Raw genomic sequence first — 23,188 nt, forward strand, 5'->3', positions numbered from 1 at the left:
CTTTTATTTCTCTGGTTTACTGGCTTACTTGCTCACTGCTCCCTCGCCTTATTCAGATCTTTCCTTGATCAACCACAGCTGCACTCAGATGTAAAAGTCTCAGGTGTAGTGAGCAAACATGGCTGAACTAGTAGTTCATCGCACTGTCTGAACCAAATGTAACTGACAACATTATTACTACAAATACAAAGAATATTATTATTATATAAGTATAACATGTATATTATAAACATGTTTTCTAGTGAAGTACATCAAAATATTTCACAAGTATACTTTGGTTTTTATAGCACATTTTGTCTAAGAATTCAAATTAAATGCTTTGAGACAAGCTGTCAAATCAAATGTTATTATAGCCGATATTAATCAGCAAATATATGTCAGTACAACATAGAATGATATAGCTCTAATAGGCAATATCGACCTATAAAATTTTGGTATTTGTCATTTATTCCTACTAGAAATGCAACTGTAGGAAATAATTCACTGTCAGTACAAATATTCCTATTTTAAGACGCTCTGAATCATATCCAGTGACAAAAAAAAAAACACTTGAACTGCTGACAGTTAGAGCTGAAGTATGAAGGGTCATGATGGAGATGATACAACATCTCTTCTAGTTGCATTGGTGTAAACTTGCAGCTTTTCAGACTGTTGCAGAGCATCACATTGTAAATAGTTGTAAGTTTCAACTCATCTTGTCGTTAATCTTTGGCTGAACTGGGCTTAAGAAGGCTTGATATGTGAGGACTTTGCATTTTGGGTGAACTGTCCCTTTAATTATATTTTTTGCATATATTAGTCAGACAAATTAAAGTTTATGAAATGCCATGGGATGACCACTGGAAATTTTACAGTCAGTGTATTGATTTGTAGATATGCCACCTTCTCATAACAAAACTGACGTGAGCTTCTTCCATCAGCGTAGAATTGAGATGCAGCTCATTTCTCTGAAGCCGTCTGTAATAGAGATTTAACCCGACTGTTACTCAGCTGAGCTCACTTCATTATCAGCTGCATTCAAATATCTCTTAGCTCTGCTGCCCACCCGCTGCTCTCTGCTCAGACAGAGGCCATGCCTGCCCGCTCTGTTTACATCACCGTCCACCATGTTCAGTCACTTAATATTTCCATTGAGGATCCAGCCAATGCAAAAATGCCCATTAAGATGCAGTTAGCCTTTGTCAGTGTTCTTTTCTTAATATAGCACTCATCAATTATTCATTCTTTAAGAATTGTTTTCATTTTCCAGGCCTCTGCTTGACTTTGCATTTATGTATATGACAATAAAAACTGAAGGATTTGTTGGCTTTGTTTTCTGCCCCCTCTTTGCCACAGGCACAATGGAATGGCTTGACGGGACAAATCATTATAAACAAGACGGACGGCCTGCGGAAAGAATTTGATTTAGATGTCATCAGCCTAAAGGAAGATGGCTTGGAGAAGGTGAACTATTTGACCCGTGTCTACACTGTTACTACAGGCGGGTTTTGTGTAAGCAGAGCTGAACGGAGTAGGAAAATAGAAACAAACAGGGCCACTGCTATAGACTCTATCCTCCTCTTTTTTCTAAAGTTGCAGAAAAGTTGCTCGTCTATTAAACAATATATAGTATCTTGACTTCTGGTGTCCTAATTTCACCTACAACTTTTTAAACACAAAGTTTGTGTGTTTAGCTGTAGCTGTCATTTTAGGTACGCTGACAGTGCTGCTCTCCATTTTGTCATCAACTTGAATATCTGCTAATGACAGATTTCTTCACTGCAACTGTTCAGTTATATCAGTTGAATAGGGCTGTACCAAATGTCTTTTTATTCCATTAGAGGCTTCTATTGATCTTTTTGAATGAAGCTTCCACAAAATCCTAAATTTTAAGACAGTGATTCATCGGATTAAATGAGGTAGTATTTTTTTTTATTAAATCAGCATTCTTTAATGAATATAACTTGTTAGTTATGTCAGCATCAATGTCATTTATGGAGCTGTTATAATGCTGCCTGCTCCACTGACACCGGTATGTGCAGCATGCAGGAGAGCAAACACTTTTTTTGACTGCAGTGAAAATGTTGGTTTGAAAGGCTAAACACCTACAAATATGTTGTGAATTTTGAAAATGATTTAATCTAGACCTAGGCTCTGGAAAATGTTTGGACCACACGAGTTGCAAACAATCCTACACAGCAACCAGTGGAATCTAATTCTACAAATAGTGTAATACTAACAACATTAGTGTAGCCTAAACGTTATCTGCAACTGTGCAGAAATACAGGATTTAGGCATGCAAAAAAAAAGCTGCACAGCACTTGAATGTTGATTTAGAATTCAGATGTCAACGTTATAAACAGAACTTTGAAGATTCATAGTATTCGGTACAGCCCTGCAGTTGGATGTTAAGATTGAAATTAAAATGAAATAAGCAGGAGTTATTATTTTCCACACCTTGTCTTGGACCCAACATTCATCATCATTGTTTATTGTTTTTTTTTTTTCTTTAAGTTCAGGGCTCTGTCATTAAAATACTTTCTCTTTATTATTTCTGCAAGACAATCGCGGGCAACAACCGCCTGAATAAAGTGTGGAAAAAGGTCTGTACTTTAGCTGCCGTGGCAGTCTAAAGGAATATTGACACTGTTTAGTTTCTCACTCTGCCTTCTGCCCTCTGTGATGCCCCCCCCCTTAAAAAAGAAATACCTCCTAGGCTCTAGTGGGAGGTAGGCTTGGGTGGTATCAAGGTATTATGGTATACGAGGGTATTTAGAAATCCTAAAGGTATGATTTTCTGTACCATCACAGTGAATAAAGTTATCTAGAACATACTTTAGAAGGTGCACCTCTTTGTTGTTGATGGAAAATTAATTAAAATTAAATGTATTTATTAAAACAGGGAACATAGCCAACAGAATAATTACTTGCAGATAGAAAAGAAATAATTGGCTGGTCATTTCTTCTCTATAGATTAATTAATGACTAGACATAGAAATATGACAATATCACTACATATAACTTTATCTTGAGGTCTTTTTCCAACTAAAATTAGCCCACTGATGTGTTGCTGTCCGAGTGTATTCAGGTGCTAAAAGAAGAATACCTGGTGATATGTCATGGAGGGAAGAAGGTACGACTAAACAGATACCACCCAAGCCTAGTGGGAAGAAATTTAAAGCTTTGTAAGACAGCGTGTTTTACATTCTTTTCCTTTCCCCGCCTCTCCCACTCTCTAATCTCTGATTGTTCTTCCCTTGTTATTTTTCTGCTTCCTAGTGCTGGTTTCTTCTCCCTCCTTTGCATTCATTAGCTTGATCAATGTGAAGGTGACTCAGGCAGCTATGAATCTTGAATGTCCAGTCAGTGTGCTTATTTGGATATTTTATCCTTCACAGATTGGTGTGTGGAACTCCCAAACAGGCCTTAATTTAACAGAGAACAACAAGGACTCATCAACAAACGTAACCGACTCAATGGCCAATAGGACCCTCATTGTCACAACTATTCTGGTATGAATAGAAATAAAATTATCAACAGGCAGCATTTGATCAGGAATGTGTTGATAAAACTCATGACGTCTGTAATGTGCCTTATTCCAGGAAAATCCTTATGTCATGTATAAGAAATCTGATAAGCCGCTGTATGGAAATGATCGCTTTGAGGGCTACTGCCTGGACCTGCTCAAAGAGCTCTCCAACATTTTGGGCTTTTCCTATGAGGTAAAACTGGTGTCTGATGGCAAATATGGAGCTCAGAATGACAAGGGGGAGTGGAACGGTATGGTGCGAGAACTAATCGACCACGTAAGTACCAATCTCTATCAAAAATGAGAGAATATCCGAGTGATCAGCAGCATCACCTGTCTTTAACTGTGGCTCTGCTCGATGTTGTCGTTCCGTACTAGGTGGCTGATCTTGCCGTGGCCCCTCTCACCATCACGTACGTGAGGGAAAAGGTGATCGATTTCTCCAAGCCCTTCATGACGCTGGGGATTAGCATCCTCTACCACAAACCCAACGGCACCAATCCAGGAGTATTCTCCTTCCTCAACCCGCTATCTCCTGATATCTGGATGTATGTGCTGCTGGCATGCCTTGGTGTCAGCTGTGTGCTCTTTGTTATAGCCAGGTAAACTAACACGGAAAGAAAAAAACAGTTTGATCAGATTCATCTGAGTTACACCAAAAAAAAAAGTTTCTACCAAAAACACACTTGGCTGCACTTGCAATTGTTTACACAAAGGCAACATGTCACTTCAGTTAAACATTTTAACTTCCTGCATGCAATAATCCATTCAGATTTATGAATAGTTGATCATTTTTGGCTGTAACAAGGACCTATGAAGGCATTGCACAGTGCTGCAGTAACTTAACACAGTAATATTTTTGAGTCCTTGGTCAGAATTAAGTAAGAATGATTTTTGCTGGGGCTGAAATGACTCAAAATATTAGCAAAATCACAATATGGCCAAGTGCGATATCCAAATTGCAAGAGCTGCTGTCTTTTTGATAAAGGTAAAATGTGTCACAACATAACATTTATAAATTAAGCATTTTGGGGCTATTGAGACGCCCTGTCGTACTAATCTGTGGTACATAATACACATACATTCAGGAGCCTTATTCTTGATACAGATCCCGGTAAAAATGATTTTTTTTATAATGTTCATGTTTTTTATATGTAATAATGTAATAATATAATGTTTGTTTGTTTTTTTTACCTGTGCATTTTGTCTTAAACATGAGTTGGAAAGGTAATACAGGAAGTAATGAGTAAATATGAGCTGTTAATCAATGCCTAGTAGTCATGCACATCCAAATACTGTTTAGGGCAGCTACTGGACCAATAGAAGACAGCAATGAAAATATGGAAGAAAGGTCTACACACTGTAGCTCCCTTAAGTGGAATTTATTGGCACATCCACAAGTGTATTTTTGAGCTACTGTTCTTTAATTTAAGAGCAAGTTAAGACCAATAGCTTAATGTCACTTGTGGATGTGCCAATAAATTGCACTTAAGGGAGCTACACTGCTCGGACCTTTCTTCCATAATTTCATATATGTGAGCTGATACAACAGACATAAATATGATATCATCTTGTCACTGTTGAGTTATTTTTTAACATTACTTTAATTCTGGTTGTTAAATTCTTCACCTTCAGGTTTACTCCCTATGAGTGGTACAACCCTCATCCCTGCAACCCAGACTCAGATGTGGTGGAAAACAACTTCACTCTAATAAACAGTGTCTGGTTTGGAGTTGGGGCACTTATGCAGCAAGGTACCGCAAATATAACTGTTTTTATTATATTTATGCTGTTATCATATCTTGCACAAAGTTTTAGAAGTTTCCAAGGCCTTCCTGCAAAGGATAATGTTCCAGGTGTAGAATTAAGGTAGTTGGTAGTTTTTTGTTGCATACTGTTCTCATGACGTATTTGTTTGTTGAATTCATAATGTTCCTTGTGTTGTTATCTTACAGGATCCGAACTGATGCCTAAGGCCCTCTCTACAAGGATAGTTGGTGGAATATGGTGGTTCTTTACGTTGATCATTATCTCCTCATACACTGCCAACTTGGCTGCCTTCCTCACAGTGGAGAGGATGGACTCACCTATCGACTCTGCAGATGACTTGGCCAAGCAAACCAAAATAGAGTATGGTGCTGTAAGAGACGGCTCCACCATGACGTTTTTTAAGGTAAACTTCTTTCCACTGTACAGTAAATGGGAAACTAACTGTACACTGATGGGGCGATGGATGGAACAAGAACACCGCTTTTGATTTTAATTAGCCTGACAAGTTTTACCCTGAAGCCATCAGCGCTCAGACAGTACAGTAAAATGAGAAGCTGTCGGATGGGTTGGCAGAAAATGGAGTTGGGGAAAAAATTAGTAAGGTTAAAGGTTAGTATCTTAGAAAGTTTTTCATAAATGCAGTTAAACAACAAAAAACTGTGGCCAATTTTTCCATAAAGGGATTTATTGTTTTGCCTGTAGCACAGCAACCAGTTTATCTGAATGTGCAGAGAAAATAGAATGAACACTTCACATCCAATCTCCGGCCGTGCGTCAGGATGAATGCTCCAGTCAGCAGATAGTCTCTGAATACTGTCTGAATTGAAATATAAGAAACAAGAATAAACCATGTTTCAACCACACAGGAACATGTATCAACATTATCTTCTTCGTGTTGTTGTTTGCTGTGTTGACCATCGAGATGCATTGTTTTAAACTTCCATAAATCCTGACTCTTATTCAACAGAAATCTAAGATCTCAACTTACGAGAAAATGTGGGCATTCATGAGCAGCAGGAAAAACACGGCTTTGGTGAAAAACAACCGGGAGGGGATTCAGAGGGTTCTAACCACAGACTACGCTCTCTTGATGGAGTCGACCAGCATCGAGTACATCAGCCAGCGTAACTGCAACCTCACACAGATTGGTGGCCTGATAGATTCAAAGGGCTATGGAGTGGGAACCCCGATTGGTAAGAAAGATGAGTAACAAACTACACAGTTACAACTGACCCTTCCTAAGTCCTGCCCCGTGTGGGATTTCGGTCAAGTTTCTCCTTTTCTGTATCCTGTACTTAGATATGCTATGTGCTTAAGAAAATGACATTTTGAATATGGTTAAAAGTTTTTGCTGAGGGACCTGTAAAAGTCACATCTTAAGTTAGATAATATTTGCAAAACACTAGCTTACAAGCTAGCTCAGGGGTCTTCAACCTGCAGCTCTGAAACACCATGCGGCTCTTTTTCGCCTCTCCAGTGGCTCCCTGTTGCTTTGACAAAAAAATTGTCACATTACTTACATTAATAACAGTTCTTATTTTTACATTTCAATTTTCACTTATTGTTCTGGGCCTAAGTGATTCTTACATTCTCCAACTGGAAAAATGTGTAGTGTGTACACTAAATTAAAAAAAAAAAAGTTTATGTACCTATACATACAGCTCAGCACCTTTTCTTATACATTTGGTCAGTGGCTAGTCTTACATCTCCCTGAGCTAACCATGGTTGCCAAATCCAAAAAAAGAAAAGTCTCAAAGATAGTAAAAGTTACTGACCTCTGAGCTACATAATCTACATGAATCATTAGCTAGCAGGTTAGCCAGCGTTTTGCTAACATTAACTGACATAAGATGTGACTATATACAGTTATTTCACCCTGGTTCTTCTCAACATAGACAAACAAGTACATAGCACATCCAAGTAAAGGAAACAGGAAAGGAGACAGATGCCTTAAGTTCCACTGGGCACCAAGCTTGCTCAACTGTTATTGGAGTACAGAGCAAAAAACAGAAAGGATTTAGCAAGGGTCAATTACAAACAATCAATGTTCCCTATCTGTCTACGAAACAACAAACCCAAAGGTGTTGTTATCGGTAATGGCAGTAATAATGGTTTTCATCCTGCTGCTGTTTCCCGTCTATAGGCTCCCCTTACAGAGACAAGGTCACCATCGCCATCCTGCAGCTTCAAGAGGAGGGAAAGTTGCACATGATGAAGGAGAAATGGTGGAGAGGGAACGGCTGCCCAGAGGAGGACAGCAAAGAAGCCAGCGCTTTGGGTGTGGAGAACATAGGGGGAATCTTTATTGTGCTGGCAGCCGGACTTGTCCTCTCAGTTTTTGTAGCGATCGGAGAGTTTATTTACAAATCCAGAAAAAACTTGGACATCGAGGAGGTGAGTGTTGGTCAGTGCGAATGGCACAACAAGTATTAACACATGAGGGGACTCGACCGAAGACTGTTATGAACCTAATACACTTTTGTCATTGTTGTCTTCAGAGGACTACAGTAATCACTGGGCCAACAAAAATTTTAAGTCTGAATGTGTTGAACTGCATTGTTACAATCAAAACAGAAATACTTTTTAACGCAGAGTTTAGTGTTTTCAGTAGTTTTGATGTAGAGCACATGAACATTTTAGTCTTAATTGGAAGAATACATCTGAACCCCTTTTTTGATGACATATGGTTGTTGACTTCTGACATCATGAAACTTGACCATTTTGGCCTTGCTGTTTTTTTTTTTGTTTGTTTTTTGCAAAAAATCTGCAACATTGTAAAATTGTTTTGTGTGAAAACAAATGTCATTGTCATGCCATGATATTGTGGATGGTAAGTGGTATCTTCGGAGGCATGTTTGCCAGGTTTATTTCAACAGCTGCAGTAGGTTTGAGAGTATTCTGTCACGAACCGTTTGCCATTTTCATATTTATAGCGCACAGAAACTTTGACATAACAACATCACTTCTTACCACTTTTGTATGTACTCATGTATTTCAAAAAATCTTGATTTATTCAATTATGGTTGTGTCCAATTTGTGTATGAATGAGTGCTCCCTCAAGATTTTATTCATGTTGCTTGACACTCAGGCCATCACTTGCTTACTGTCTATACGTTTTTTTTTTTTTGCTTTTTGTATCATATGAAGTCCATAAACATGCATGTATAAGTTTCGTCATGTTGGAATTGTTTCAGAATGACTAAAGTTATGTGAGAACATTACATCCTTTAACCTTTTATTTCTGGTTGTCTGGTTTTGATTGCTCCCTTCGTCCACATACACACACACACACACACACACACACACACACACACACACACACACACACACACACACACAGCCTTTTCCTTTACTGGATGGAGACATCACAAGGTTTTGATTTCATCCACAAAACTTTTGGGTTACATCAAGAAGATCTGAGGTCTTGTACAAGTAGTATGTCTTTCAAATTGTGGCTGTCCCTTTTTACAGTTTTTAATTGTTGTGATACTTTTCTTTCAATCTTTTGTTTTGGTCATTTTTAGGGAAAAATTTGGATGAAACACTTCTCTCATGCTATCAGAGGTTTGGAGTAACTTCAGATTTGTTTGTTTGCTTGTTGTTAGCCTGCACCACAGGAAAAAACTACTTTATTGCACAAATTATTTTTATATGCTTACATACTATATTGTGTATCACCAATGTCTTATTTATGGCGTGTATAGATGTTGCTTGCATTCAGCCTAACAAACTGTTATGCAAATGTAAATCAGTGGATCCACTAAAAAAGGTTTACCAATGCACCCAGTTACACTGTAGAGATGGCCTCTGGTTTCAAAGTTAAAGGGACAGTTCACTCCAAAATCAAAAATACAGTTTTTTTGTCTTATTTTTACTGCTATTTATGTGGATTGTTTTGGTGTTTTGGCAATTATGGCTGTAGAGATGTCTGCTTTCTCTCAAATACAATGAAACTGGATGGCTCTCAGCTTGTGGTGCTCAAAGTGTCAAAAAATCTAAAAGCTCAAGAAATCATGACACATTATGAGCAGTTTTGTGTATTTTCTTTGTACCAAACGCCAGCTGAATCACCACACAGAAGAAAACGTAGAAGTTAGAAGGCTTATGCTCATGAAAACATTGGATGTAAACAGTTGCTCCCTCCTCGGCTGCACTGTAACCTCTCACCCATGAGTAGATGCATGCTGCCTTTTGTACAGGGATTTGGTTCACAGGTGTAGTTCAATAGAAAGAAAATGGGCCTTAGGCCTTAAATAGACAATCGATTTTGTGTGTTTGATAAAATTGAAAGCTGTTTCAGCAGAAAGAAAATAATTCCTACATGAAACTGCTCACAACATGGCATGTGGATTATTGTGAGTAACCAGGTCACAAATTCTGAAAGGAGACATTGATGTTGAGTTTTTCAGATGTATTTTTCTGGTGGTTTGAACACTACAAGCCGAGTGCCATCTAGTTCCATTATATTCATGAAACGGCAGAGATCTCTGCAGCTGATATCTCTGAAACTTGGCAACTCACACCAAAATAATCCAGGTGGATAAATATGTATTTTTGACTGCGTCCCTGAATCGCCTCTTCTCTTTGCCTGCCCTCAGCTCTGATCAGGCCCATATTCACCTCACTCAGGTTTAGGATTGTAAATAACATCCTCATTAGGTAGTGGATTATAAACACATAGTAAACACTCCTGGTTCAAAAGTGCATAGGCCCTTTCATACAGATTAGAAAATCCTGCACATGTAATGAAATTCGTCTCCCCCTCCCCAAATCTGACAGGTAATACTGAGCCTTGCTTGTTTTGTGTCTGCGTTATAGGATTTGTGTCACATTCACGATGACGTGACAGAGTTTTAGGTTTTAAATAATTATGCCTATGACTAAGGACAGTTGAGTGGGATTCATAAACAAGCATTACCTCAATATATAATTATCATGTTTTTAAAGAGATGTGTTTGTCCAGTGACACATTATAAATACCTACAGTGAGTCAACAGCAAATGGAAAATATGATTATGATTATTATATGGATGAGTCTGAGATATTTCTTGCATTATACAAAATGATGCTAATTTGAATGTGACAGCCCAAACATTCACAGACAATCCAATGTTAGTGTTGTATTTATTGTCAGGAAAGCATCATCTGTATGCACATAATGACACTGGAGTTTTTATTAGCTCATTTGTATCACTGGAGAACAGATATTAATATTTAAGAGTTAAAGTTGAACTGCTCCTGGCCACAAATTTAAATTTTAAGTTCAAACTGTTTAATTGAGTTTGAGTGCCCACAAACAAGAAAAGACACATACATTTTGTAATCAGGACTCATCTCCTGTAGATTCAACTATTCAGGTGCAGCCAGTTTGTAAGTATGACAAAAACAATTTTCAGAGCTGTCTCAGTCATTGAAATAGTATGACAGCAAGTCAAAATCAAACAATCAACCAGAAGTCCAATTGATTGTTTGATTTTGACTGAACAACTGTTGAGTGTTGTGTTCTTTTTTTTTAACCACACTTTCTAAAATTCATCCAAAATAGTTTTTTGTTGTTGTTGTTGTTTTTTTTTTTTTTTTACAACTGATTACTTGTGATGCTGTGATGGATGCTGTGGGTATGTGTCTCAACAGTCAAGAGACAAGGCAAAGCAAAGGGGAGGGCAGGCCAACACAGTACACTCCTTAACCAAACAAAACACCTTCAGAAAAGAAACAGACCTCACTAATGAGGGTTCACCAACCAGCGTAAGTGCTTTAAGTTATCTTTTGACACCAACTGACAACACTTATAAGTAAGGGATAATGTACAATGAGCAGGTCAACATTTAAACGCTTTGCGCTGGGTTCCCGCACCACCCTGTCATGGTGTATTTTGGAATAATGACCCCCCTTGCTGTCCATTATTCCACTTATTACATGGCTAACCTCTTAAAAATGAATAATTTAACACAAAATATTGATTTAAAAATTATTTTATTATTCCCCCAGAGTCTATGATCATAACTGCATCCATAGCAACGGTCTGTCATTCATAACAACAGTCTGCTATTGAGAAATTACAGACCATAGAACGCCATAATTGACTAATCACAAACAAGTATTGAACAAGGCCATGTAATAACATTTTGTAACTGATGCTGCACTTAAATGAATCAGCAACTGAGGATGTAACTGTTCGCTCTGGACACAAGATCTTCTTGCTGTCCAGTTGCCAGTTACATTGTAGATACAGTTTCTATCGACACCAGCACACGATGAATGCATGGTTAATCTACAGTATGTGACTTTGTTCAAAGGATGATGGCTTTCTTTAAATTTAGGGGATTTTTCTGCACCGCTAAGCTGAAAAAATGACTCTGCTGAATCTGACTCTCACAACAGCGAATTTAATTAAAAACCAATGTACTTGGCAGAATTGCAGGCATCATTCATGCTTTTCCAGTTGGCTCTTGACACTGATAAATTCTGACAATTTCCCCATGACTGGTTAAGTAGTTGTTCTCTGATACCGTATGACTTCTTTGACAGATCTTGCTCTGCAAGGCGCTTTTCCATGTGCTTCGAGTGTTACAAATGTAGCACAGTGAGGACTGGTAAAGCAAGAAAACAAGTGTGAATGTAATCTGTCACTGTACAACCAGCTGTTTGTTAATCTGACGGTTGAAGACCAGGGTGCTAGCTAGCTGGGGTCGGCATGTCCCCTGGTTTCTCTCATTTCTCTGGGAGATTACAGTATTATGGTCCTCATTTATATAATCCTGTCAATGGGATACAGCCCCCTTCTCAGCACTACCCCCAAAATGAAGTTCATAGTGACTGCAGCATGTAATCAGTTAGGATACAGTAGCTCAACAGCTTATAAGATTTATGTTGTGTTGCTAGAAGGTCATGGACCTTATGCTGCGATTGATTATCCAAGTATTGTGTCTTTCTCGAGGATTTTGACCTCTGGTAGAGAAACTCCAATATTATATGGATGTCCATGACAGAAGGTCACTTAAGAGCCAAAGTTTTATTTACATAAGATGTGATGCATTCTAGCAGCAAATAAATAGAAATCTGACAGCTAATTGATATATCAGTCTATAATCTAGTGTTTACTGAGGTGAAAACCAATATCATAACAAGGATTTTGGTTTATATTCATCCAACAATTGGATTATGATTTTTATTGGACAACTTTTTCTCAAAATAAAAGTGGATACAGTAAAGTTATTTTAACCAGAATCCTGTGACCGTTGCTGACCGACTTATTAGATGACTTTTGTATTTGCAGTGCTATAACAATCAATCAGTGTTAGCCTACAGGAAAAGTCCAGCCAGGAGCATGAGTGCCACATTGAATCATGTTTGTCAGTTTTATTAGCATATATATTCTCCGCTGTACCAACTATGCAAGCGAGCTAACTTCCAGATGTTTCAATTTCTAATCCTTGTTTTCCCGCTCGCCTCCTGTTTCCTAATCCCTACTACCTAAGTACTGTGGAGTCTGTCTGTCAGAAGATAATGACTGGAATAAATGTGAAAAGTAGGTAAAAGGGGCATACATAAACCCCTTTGAAAATAAAATCATGTATTGTGAGACAAACGAAAATAAAATGTGAAGGAGTGCTTACTTTATTCACAGTAACCTCAGCCAATTCATACTGCCAGTGTTTCATTATGATTAAAAAAATCTTCAATGAGCTAAAAAAAAAAAAAAAAAAAAAAACTGAGACGAGGGAGGTGGAGAGAAGTGACACTGGACAAAGTGAGAGATCATGCAAATTTTTGGTAAAAAAAAAAAAAAGAAATATAGGCCATGACACAGAAGATATAGCAAGACAGAGAGGAGAGTTCAAGTGGGCTTTGCATTAATCTCACGTTGTAATGACAGTTTAAGGTTTTGGTATTCTGATGAATTCCAGGATTGGGCTTAAACTGCTTTCATTTTGTTTGCTGGTCTTTAATCTTCTAACCCTGCATTCTTAATCAGAACTCAGAGCAGGTTTTTAATCTCGCATGAATGAGGCCGCGGATTATGGGCCTCTGACCTTGCCATGCCGCACAGCTGCTTCCTCCTCAAATCAAGTTTCTCTTCCTGTGTAGCTCGCAAAAGAGGATAATCTTACTTTTTGTGCTACAATGCTCCAATATCCAAATTCTGCATAAAAGACCAAACAAACACCAGAGAAGAAACCTAATTTTTGAAAAAGAAAATTCATAAATTGGTCCAATTCATAATTGCCAGTTCTGACAAACATCGACTTGAGGATTTCCTACAGATGTGTGTCATGGCAGCACGGGGAGAAGATATCTTATCTCTGTGGCATTATCATCATCTAATCCTTTTGACTTTTAGATGCAACACCACTTGTTGAGTTTGGAGTCACGGCATTGTGTGTCAATGTGTGTCTTCTCAAAGATAGGTACAAGTTTTATTAGTTGCTTCAGGGTTGCCGGTGTAATTACCACTTTAACCTTGAGGATTGTTCTGAGGGAAACAATGAGATTGCTTTTCCTTTTATTGTCCCCAAGTGCTACGGTAGCTATTTGAAAGGACACAAAACTACAAGGCAAGCACTGTCTAAAGTCAGAGGTGTAGGAAGTTCTTATCAGAAGACAAAAACATTTGACAAAATGGATTATTTGATTTTAAAGAGCCTTCCTAAAATGGTTGTTCTGTGAAATGTTCTTTATTTGACCAAGTCTGATACAAGATTCTTGCTGCTCTGAATTACGAGGGAACACTCAGACCAATGTCAGTTCCCATCAGAGCTGTGTGAACTCCAAACAACTTTAAACCCCAACTAAATATTTACCTATCCTTGTTTGCTTTTACAGCTCCAGATTGGATAATCACAGTGGGTAGATTTAAAGTTGCAATGCTGTTCATTATACACATACATTTAACTAGCAGTTTAAAGAATAGGCAGCAGAAATAATAATGAGATGAGGAATGTGTCTAATTATGAGCAAGTAAGCGTGATATTCAATCAAAATGGGTTTTTTTTTATTGTTGTTTGTAATTATCTTGGTGTATCTTGTGCTTTGACCTGAGATGGCTTGCATGTGCATTAATGTGCTAAAAACAAGTCTGCATAAGAACTAGGTTGCTGTGATGCAACAGAGAGTCATGATGATATTATTATTCATACCAAACAGAATGACTATTTTTATTTTTAACCAGATGAGGATGATACTGATTGTTACAGAACACTTGTCATTGAAAGGTCTTTGGAGAGCAACCTAATACATGCTGCACGAGCAGATAAAGCAGTGCTTTTGTCAGACTGGAGCAACAGAACATCTTGACTCTTGTTTATCTATGATTTATTTTATACTTATTTTAGCCACACTTTCCAATGAACGAGGGCAACCTGCCAGTTGGACCTACAGTACATGTTGGAGCCAAAAGTATCTGCAGCAATATGTCCACATATGGACCTATACATGTAGATTCATGCCATTTATAAGGAATAAATGCTGCATGTGGCATATGACAAATGAAGGCATTGAACTTTACAACTGTATTTTTTCTATAGCTTCTGTTTGTATGGGGCCATACATCAGCTAAGGTGGCTTAGTTTTCTTTTCTTTTCTATAGGTGGCAAAGGTTATGTGTACAACTGGTTTAATAATGACTGATCAGCTTCTGTCTTGTGCTCAATCTGCAGCCTTCTAAACAAAAATGTGTAAATTTATGAAAAACTCTCAAGTTTGTTCCACGAGCATGATGAGTGTTATAACTTGTTGAGTTTGCACCGCAGGGGTAAAGGGATGGCTATCATATAAACCTTACTTTTTCCAATTTCCTGTCTGCAGAGCCTCTGGGTACCTTCACTATTTACATAGTTTAGGCCATTTATCAGCCTCACCTGACTCTGCCTTTAATTTCAACCCTAATTTAGTCCAATCTATAGTCTTCTTAATGATACACTGTAGCACTGTAGAGCCAATAAATCCACAGACAACTCTTTAGTTTCAAGAGTAGTATTGCACAATGTAATGTTGCTATCAGGTGGAAATGCATGCAATCTGTGTTCATAGAACCACAGCTTTTTTAGTCAAACAGTATTTTAGTTTAACACAAAAAGCTTTCTGTTCCTCAGCCCCAACATTCTCTCTGATTATCAGTTTAGTTGTTTGTCCACCAATTCTGACAAAACAGGCTGACAACAATAGCAACACTCTCTGTCAACTGTCATTTCAAGTTTTAACTGGAGTTTATGGCTTAAAGTTTTCAAATGTTTTGCAGCTTCAAGCCTTGAGGTAGAAGGAAAAATTCATAATGTTCTGGACGGTCAATTCAGGATCAGCGTAGCCTGTGAGGTGAATGGAGTTATACTTCCACCTACTGGACAAACTGTGGTACTGTGCATTAACAGAGGAAGAAAATATTCCTACTTCATGCTAGTTGAAATAAAACACTGAATAGTAACAAAATGTTGTTTATTTAAATCTGTAATCCATGAAAGCATTTAATAAAAAACACTCATCATGAAGACAGACCTAAACGTAAGAGAATGCCATCAATATGGGCTCTGGGTTAATGTGCAACAGTGCTTGAGACAAGAATATACAAAGATTGCCTTTATCTTTCTGAATTCATACTATACTACTGCATAAGGCACATTTTGCATCAAATAACATAGTTTCTTATGTTCCTCTGTAACACCTTCAGACACACTGGAACCGTTCTTCAAACATTCATTCACACTATACACTGGCATTCAAATAATGCTGCTGAGATTTTATGTTAGTTGTAACAATTCCTTGTAATCTACTGTAAAAAGTTTTGTTAGTGCTGTGCATATTAAATCAAAGAAACAGCATAGTGGTGTAATAATACAGTATGTGTCAAGATTATGATGATACAAAAATTAGCCTATATAATGAAAGAAACCTCTTGTTTTCATAATTATGAGTGTATGTATGTGTAAGGAGAGGAGAAGGGTGGGGGTGCAACAGGAATTATTATAGCCATCTACACACAGTCAGGTTATGAGTTTCCCTGAGAAAAACAAACTTAATTTTAAGAAACGTCCCCCTAACTTACAAATGGATACATTTGGGAATTACCTGAAAATTGTCTGCACTTTAAAAATGATGAATACTGGATTCTGTGTTTACTACAGTGAAATGCTTATTAGTAATACAGCGAAGGAAATGTGACATTTCTCTATGTCACTTTAAGATACTGATCAGGCAGAAAATGATTCAGTGAAATACACAAGAAAGCATATCTATCCCAAAAGGAGATTACAGTATATTGTTCATGTCCAGACAGGCGCTAAGCAAAGATGCAGGATCATTGCAGCTCTGTGGAGAACCAGCCTCCTCTGTCTGTGTACCGGCCTCTGGCGCAGGAGGATGAACCGAGCTTGTAGGCGGCTTGTTTGGGTCACACTCAGGAGTACAACTTACCATTTCGATAGTAATCTGAGACTCTCCATCCTTACCCACAAGACTCGGGGAGGAGATGGGAAAGTCTGGTGAGGAGAGTTTGGCAAGAAGCTGCAAGTGGTCCTGATCAGAGCCAGTCTCGATGCTGACACTCTTACATAACCCGCAAAGACTCTGACGCGTCTCCTCCAGGTTTTGCTCCAGCTCACTTTGCTCCTGCAGCAGCCGCTCCTTCTCACTTTTCTGTAAAGACAAGGACAGTAAAGTTCATTCACTTCACTTCCATTCACTTCATGGTATATGCCTTTTTTGGACAAAAGCTTACAACTGAAGACAATGGTAGCTTAGCAAAAATTAAGTCATTAGTCTTCATTGCTTTTTCTCTGTTTCACCATTCATGCTTCTTTTTCTTTCATTACTGTTTTGTCATTCAGGGTTTCTGCACGTTTCAACAAGTTAAATTTAAGACTTTTTAATACCTTTTTAAGGGAAAATAAAGCTCAAAAGTACTTGAAGGCCAAGAAAGACACAAAATTCAATCGTGTCATGTTTGATAACATGTTGAGAATACGGGGAATGATAAAGGCAACTTACTAATTTTTTGATTTCACATTCTAACTGGTGTATGCTGTCTAGTTTCCTCTTTCGGCAGCGCTGTGCAGCAACGCGGTTTTTACTTCGGCGGCGGACGTCATGGACAAATTCCAGCTGATCTTGGGTCAGGTGATGGTGTCTCAAAAGCTGCTGAAAGGCACTACGGCTCAGCGCTGAGATCTGCTCCACTGGGAAAGGGAGCTGTATCTGCAGAGTACAGGATTTAAGAGTTAGATTTATTTTACTTAATATCTTCAACAATAAATAACCAAACATCAGCTGTGTGTCACAATGACCTCTGCTGCTCTCTTGTTGTTGGCCTCAGTATCTCCATCTGTGTCCAGATCTGAGTCGTCCCCAGAGTTGAGTGAGGAAGACATGTAAGGGCTCTTCTCTGAGTGGGACAGGCTGTCAGTGCGTGGAGCCAGGTCATCACCTCTCTCAAGGTCCTTGAGGAAGGGACAGTCTCCTACACTAGAGCTCAGGTCCAGCTGCTTAAGCCAATGAAAGTCTGATGCTTTTGCCAGATTGTTTTGGTCCATGGGATCCAGGGGGAGTGGCTGAGCCTGAGATGGGCAGAGGTCAGACCAAAATCCCTTTGCCAGATGTTCAGCCACCTCCCTCTCCACGCTGCTCCTCTCCCCAAATCCCTCTTCATGGCTTAGAGCGGTTAGCGTGGGGTCTGGGAGATCACCTGCCATCCTCTGTTCAAGGCCAACCTCACTCTGCTCTAATAACTCATGGCAATCTCCCGCCCCTGATGTGTTGAGTGGACATGAACTGGGGTTACAGTTGGTTTCAGCACCAAGGGTCTCAACGGTCTGTTTAACATCGCTGCCTGCTGTCTCAATGAGTTCTGGCGGATTCACATCCCCTGGGGTAGACAGCTCACAGGGTAAGCCACAGTCTGCCAAGCTCAACTCACTTTGATTACACACATCTCCTATCTCTAAAATGTCTCTCTCACAGAACTGAGAGGGATGATCTGCTTTGTCGGAGTCTGGGCACGGCAAAGACAACATGGGGCACACACCATTTGCTGATAACTCCAGAGATAAAGGGGGCATTTGTGGTCCGCAGTTCTCCAAACAGAAGTGCTCTTCCCCACTGGTCGTCTGACCCTGCACGCTCTGAGGACACTGTGATGGGAAGTCTGTCCGTTCATCATCTCTTGAAGGCACTGAGCTGTGTGACTCAAATGATTTTGGTTGGCTGCTCTCTACACTGGAGCCAAAGCTGGCACTGGAATCCCGGCTCCGACAACAGGCTCCACGCCTGACCTCCCGTGAGGTTCTTTTGCCTTCAGAAAACTTTGGGATGAGGAAATCAAAGCAAGCTGACTCCAAGTTATGAAATCCTAAAAACTCAGCACTGCTGCGAATGGCATAAATGTTTTCTTTGGTGAAGGGCAGCTTTGATGTGTAGGCAAATTGAAGCAAAGGTTCAAACCCTTCAACGGTCACCTGTGGGGGAAAATAGATACAGCACATTGTTGGAGGTACAATAAAACTCTAACGAGTATAATTATCACAGTATGACCATAATAGAAAGGTGACCAGTTACCAGTGGAACATAGGACATCAGGATGTGTAGGACTATTGTAAAATATGATTTATAGTTTCATAAAACTGTCATCAAACTATGTTACAGTAATCGCATACTAAAATATATTAACAACACATCCACCTACAATGAGCAAAGCTCAGTTTGGTCGGTATCCTGGACATGTGGCCATGTTGGTGGTGAATGAATGAATGAATAATTTTTTTTATTATTGTGTCATGCACCAGCAAGTGCCCAGCCCAAACAGGCTTACAAGACACAATTATTTAGATAAAACAGACCAGAAACCAGAAAAACAAAACAAAATAAAACAAGAACACAACATAGCTCACAATTAATGTTAATTAAATAACCTTTCCTGACGCTTTTTCCAAGCTTCAGAAACAAAATTGGCCAACTTATAAACATTAAAATTAAACAGCTATTCCATTCTGTCATCATCAGACATACTAAATGTTTAATTTAAGCCAACTGCAGTAATGTTGAAACCATGGAAAAGTTCAGAAAAATCTTCAGGAAAATGTTCAGGAAAATGTGTGGAAGCTGCTAAAACTTACAGGAAAGGGTTATTTAACAAAACTAAGATTAACAGGTGGTGAAGATCCGAACGAGCTGACTTGAATGACAAACAGACAATTTTGCCTATTTCCTGTCCCGACATAGTGAACTACTTTGTTTGTTTGCAGAGTCTGCACAGATAAAGACCTTTGCTGAATGTTACAAAAAATTGGAAACCTACAACCACATAGTGTGTGGATGCTGAGAGAGGCACGGTATCAGCTCATCATGTACTGTGAAAGCCAAGGTAAGTGATCAACTGATCTTTACATTTTAGACATTTAACTATATATCATAGACTTTCAAGATTTTATGTTTAATAGTTTACTAGTAAAACTTTTTGCATCAAAATGCTGATCTATCATAAACATATAAACAATTAAATGTCTCAATTCAACTTATTAAATCTTATATTTGATTGACCAAACTTGACCATTTTGAGCAACAACTGCTGCCTTCAAATGGAACTCGAAATTATGAAATGGGAAGCTGTGTACATGACTCATGCACTTGGAGCTTTTAGGAAACATGAATCATATATGAATTCTTCTTCTGAAGACTTTAATCACAAACCCTCATTTGAAGGCAGCAAATATTATTAGGAACAGTGGTGAGTTTGGATACCTTGTATACGTTCAATCAACATGGCCGACCTCCAGATTGATAATGTGCCATGAAAACACTCTATAATGCCATATTAATCCCCACAGAGCTAATAGATATAGTGTTGTCACAGATATTGTGATGTACACATACGCACAGGCATGAGTTACAGTGCAACAGCTGTGAACTAGACAAATCAGTCAGGTTAAAAAGTCATCCACTGCGGGAACTAAAATAAAAATCAGCAGATCTTGAAGAAAAGCTTTCTAATCCATTTTGATAAATAACAATTTAGTCTGAATTCAAAAAGTTTGCGATGGCTGGTCTTGCACACGTACTCTGCATGTGCAGATATTGCAACTTTCTAAGTGTAATATAACATTTTAGCCACTCGCAGAATTAATTAAAATGGCAGATATTCATAGATGAGGTTCTTTCTTTTAGGATGTCCAAAGTGCAGCACTAATATTGTGTTGTGTATGGACTTGTGAGTTTAACTGTAATGGTGTCCTCACAAGTCTGCTTAAGTACAAAGCTGCCTTATGTCCTACTTTGATCACTCATAAATCACTTTGATTACTCCAAGGCAAATGAATTCAACAGTGGCATATATTGATAACATTTTTTTTTTTTTATTTAACTATTTTATTAATATAACAATACATTTATGCACAGTCAAAATAATTTGCAGTGTCAGTTTTTCTTCAAAAACCCTTCAGTTGAACAGCAGGACACTGACCTCATCAGACAAGGTGATGATGGGATTCTGTCTGGTGACACTGGTGACCCTGCCGTTAAAGTATTCGCTGCAAGAAGCCAAGACAGAGCAATGGGCCCGAAAACTCTTGTTTCCCACTACCACCGTCACATCACACAGGATGTCCCGCTGCCTCTGGTCATTCAGACACTCAAGAACATGGGCACTGTGCACCGCAGACTGAAAAGTGAACACTGACATGCGAGGAGCTTGGAGCGACATGGTTCTTACAAGCTCAGCCTGTGTGACAGAAAAAGCATAATGATCACTATACACAGTTTGTCAAAATACACCACAGTGTGGATGTCCGATTAGTCTACTGACAGAAAATTAATCTGCAACAATTTTGATAAACAATTGAAATATTAATTTTTAAAGCAAACATGGCAAAAACTCATGGATTTTTACTTCTCAAATGTGAATACTCTGGTTTTCTTTACTGGTCTGTGATAGCAAACTACATATCTTGAGGTTCTAGATTAGTAATAGGTTAAAACATTTGAAGATGTCGCCTTAGGCTTGCGAATATAACAGAACTAGATGGCACTGGTAATTTGGTGCTCAAATCACAAAAAAATATCTCTACAATTCAACAGAGATATTTCTTTCTAGAAATCTTGACCCAGGTATTCAAAATAATCTGCTTCCTTCTGTACAGTGATAAAGTTTGGCAGGTGTAGTTCAATAGAACAAAAATGGTTCCTCAATGGAAACTGCTCACAGCAAGGTCTGTGGATTATCTTGAGTCAATGGATCATGATTTCTGGAAACAGACATTGCTGTTGAGTTTTTGAAAAGTAATTTATTTAGTGTTTCAAACCCCAATTAGCCGAGTGCCTTCTAGTGCCATCATATTCGAGAGAAGGCAGAAATCTCTAGGACAAATATCTCCAAAACTTGGCAACACACACCAAAACTTTCTAGATGGATAAGTAACTCTACAGATAAAAATAAATGTATTTATAATTTTCAGGTAAACTGTCCCTTTTAAGTGATATTATTATAATGGGTAGCAGATAAGCTCACAGGGCAGTCAAATGACCTGTCCTTATGCAAAACACTTGACTGTACATTCTCATTAAATTATTTTGAAAGTAAGATCAGACAAGTGGCTAAATGCATTAAATGCAATCTAGATATTATATAATTATAAGTGATTATTACTGTACTATGTTAAAGTTATACCTAGCTAGTTAGTGATCACAGTCCACTTTGAGGACATCATGCTCCACTGTTTCTGTCTGACTTCAGCAAAAAAGAAACACGATGGCGTAACTAAATAAAGTAACTTAACTTCTAATAACGCTCTACAGACAAAGATAAAGGGTTAGCTAGAAAGACATGCCTGATGTTTAATTAGCTAACGTAATTATCAGTTAGCTTGTCACTAAATAAATACACTCAGTACATATTAGCTAACTCTTTAACTTAGGCAGCAAGTTTAAAATGCTGATTCATGTTTAGCCAACCCCAAATGAGCCTGGGCAAAGAGACGTAAAGACATATATCTAAAGTTAGCATAGGGCAACATTACGTTACTAGCGTCTGGTAACATTTTTATTGAGATGTTTATGGACGTTAACGGTCGATGTTGTCCGAACGGAAAAAGGCTTTAAGCTAGGCCATAACATTAACGTTACAACTGTACGGAGCGAACATGTCTTCCTGTCGTCGGCTGAACAGTAAAGCCCTCAGAAAGAATAAATGTACTTTATAATGTTCATTTTAAAAAGGCCAAATGCTCACTGACCTGTCATGTCAGCTTGATAACACTGCCATTGGTAAATTTTGGGTAGAGTCGGTTCTGGCCATCCGGAGCCAGGCTTTCCTCTTGTCATGTGACAATTTGGTCCAGAAGCCAGGCTATGTCTAGAAGGGAACCCCAACCCAGCGAAAGGTCTCGCGAGACTGCTCATTTCAACTCAAAACATGAACTTTCCATTACCCAAGCCACGTATTTCCTGTCCCTAAACGTACTCAAATCTTAACCACAGTATTGTCACGTTATAAAATACGATTAGTTTGTAGAATCAAGAAAGAAAGCTTGAAAATCTCACGAGAGTTTCACAAATCTTGGGTTCCTTTGCAGACCGACCAAAGATATTAGCACTTACTGCGCATGCTCAGTGAAAGAATCAGAAAGCCAGCACATAAGACAGGAGAAAGTTTTCTCATTCTGAAGCATTTCATTACACGACATTGATTAAAAAATAGACATATAAATAATTTTTTTACAAATTGCTTTTCCCCAACTTTAATTTATCCTGTATTTGACTTTTGTTATGTGAACAAATCCAATACAACAATGTTCAATTTCAATGTTGACTTTCATCACACACCTAGCCATGTTTCCATGAGTGTGAGAAATACACAGCTGTACGGTTTAATACTTGAAACACTGTGTGACACCACTTTGATGAACATGTCAACACTGTCAAATGTCCCTC

The 23,188-nt window shown here is 38.4% G+C and overlaps 2 protein-coding genes across 3 annotated transcripts in view; one reads left to right on the plus strand and one right to left on the minus strand.

Annotated features, from left to right (window-relative positions):
• Positions 1 to 8,099, plus strand: part of LOC146328379 (glutamate receptor ionotropic, kainate 1) — a 34,676-nt gene extending 26,577 nt beyond the window's left edge. Inside the window, exons 8-16 of one of the 2 annotated variants that reach the window (XM_084717385.1) lie at positions 1,336 to 1,443; positions 2,541 to 2,582; positions 3,378 to 3,491; positions 3,582 to 3,785; positions 3,887 to 4,110; positions 5,144 to 5,262; positions 5,464 to 5,681; positions 6,246 to 6,471; positions 7,422 to 8,099. In XM_084717385.1, coding sequence (XP_084573511.1) covers positions 1,336 to 1,443; positions 2,541 to 2,582; positions 3,378 to 3,491; positions 3,582 to 3,785; positions 3,887 to 4,110; positions 5,144 to 5,262; positions 5,464 to 5,681; positions 6,246 to 6,471; positions 7,422 to 7,711 — 1,545 coding nt within the window. In that variant the 3' untranslated portion in view covers positions 7,712 to 8,099. The remainder of the gene's footprint in view (positions 1 to 1,335; positions 1,444 to 2,540; positions 2,583 to 3,377; positions 3,492 to 3,581; positions 3,786 to 3,886; positions 4,111 to 5,143; positions 5,263 to 5,463; positions 5,682 to 6,245; positions 6,472 to 7,421) is intronic. The other variant, XM_084717386.1, reaches the window with a different exon arrangement.
• A 7,596-nt stretch (positions 8,100 to 15,695) lies between these two features.
• On the minus strand, positions 15,696 to 23,186 carry LOC146328380 (transcription regulator protein BACH1-like). Its single transcript, XM_084717387.1, has 5 exons — positions 22,492 to 23,186; positions 20,724 to 20,981; positions 17,557 to 18,723; positions 17,261 to 17,467; positions 15,696 to 16,909 (listed from the first exon to the last, which is right to left on the minus strand). The coding sequence occupies exons 2-5, from the start codon at positions 20,961 to 20,963 to the stop codon at positions 16,523 to 16,525; spliced, it is 2,001 nt and encodes a 666-aa protein (XP_084573513.1). The 5' UTR covers positions 20,964 to 20,981; positions 22,492 to 23,186; the 3' UTR covers positions 15,696 to 16,522.
• Between the last annotated feature and the right edge of the window lie 2 nt (positions 23,187 to 23,188).

This window comes from Lutjanus erythropterus, chromosome 4 (assembly GCF_056507025.1).
Source record: "Lutjanus erythropterus isolate fLutEry1 chromosome 4, fLutEry1.hap2, whole genome shotgun sequence".
Taxonomy (NCBI): Eukaryota; Metazoa; Chordata; class Actinopteri; order Lutjaniformes; family Lutjanidae; genus Lutjanus; species Lutjanus erythropterus.

What these genes read in the sequence shown, in the direction of transcription:
- LOC146328380 (XM_084717387.1), bottom strand. Translation starts at nt 20,963, where the DNA reads ATGTCGCTCCAAGCTCCTCGCATGTCAGTGTTCACTTTTCAGTCTGCG. An exon ending in TCATCACCTTGTCTGATGAG is followed by an intron (nt 18,724 to 20,723) that starts GTCAGTGTCCTG and finishes TTTCCCCCACAG; the next exon opens with GTGACCGTTGAAGGGTTTGA. An exon ending in AATGTGAAATCAAAAAATTA is followed by an intron (nt 16,910 to 17,260) that starts GTAAGTTGCCTT and finishes TTGTCTTTACAG; the next exon opens with AAAAGTGAGAAGGAGCGGCT.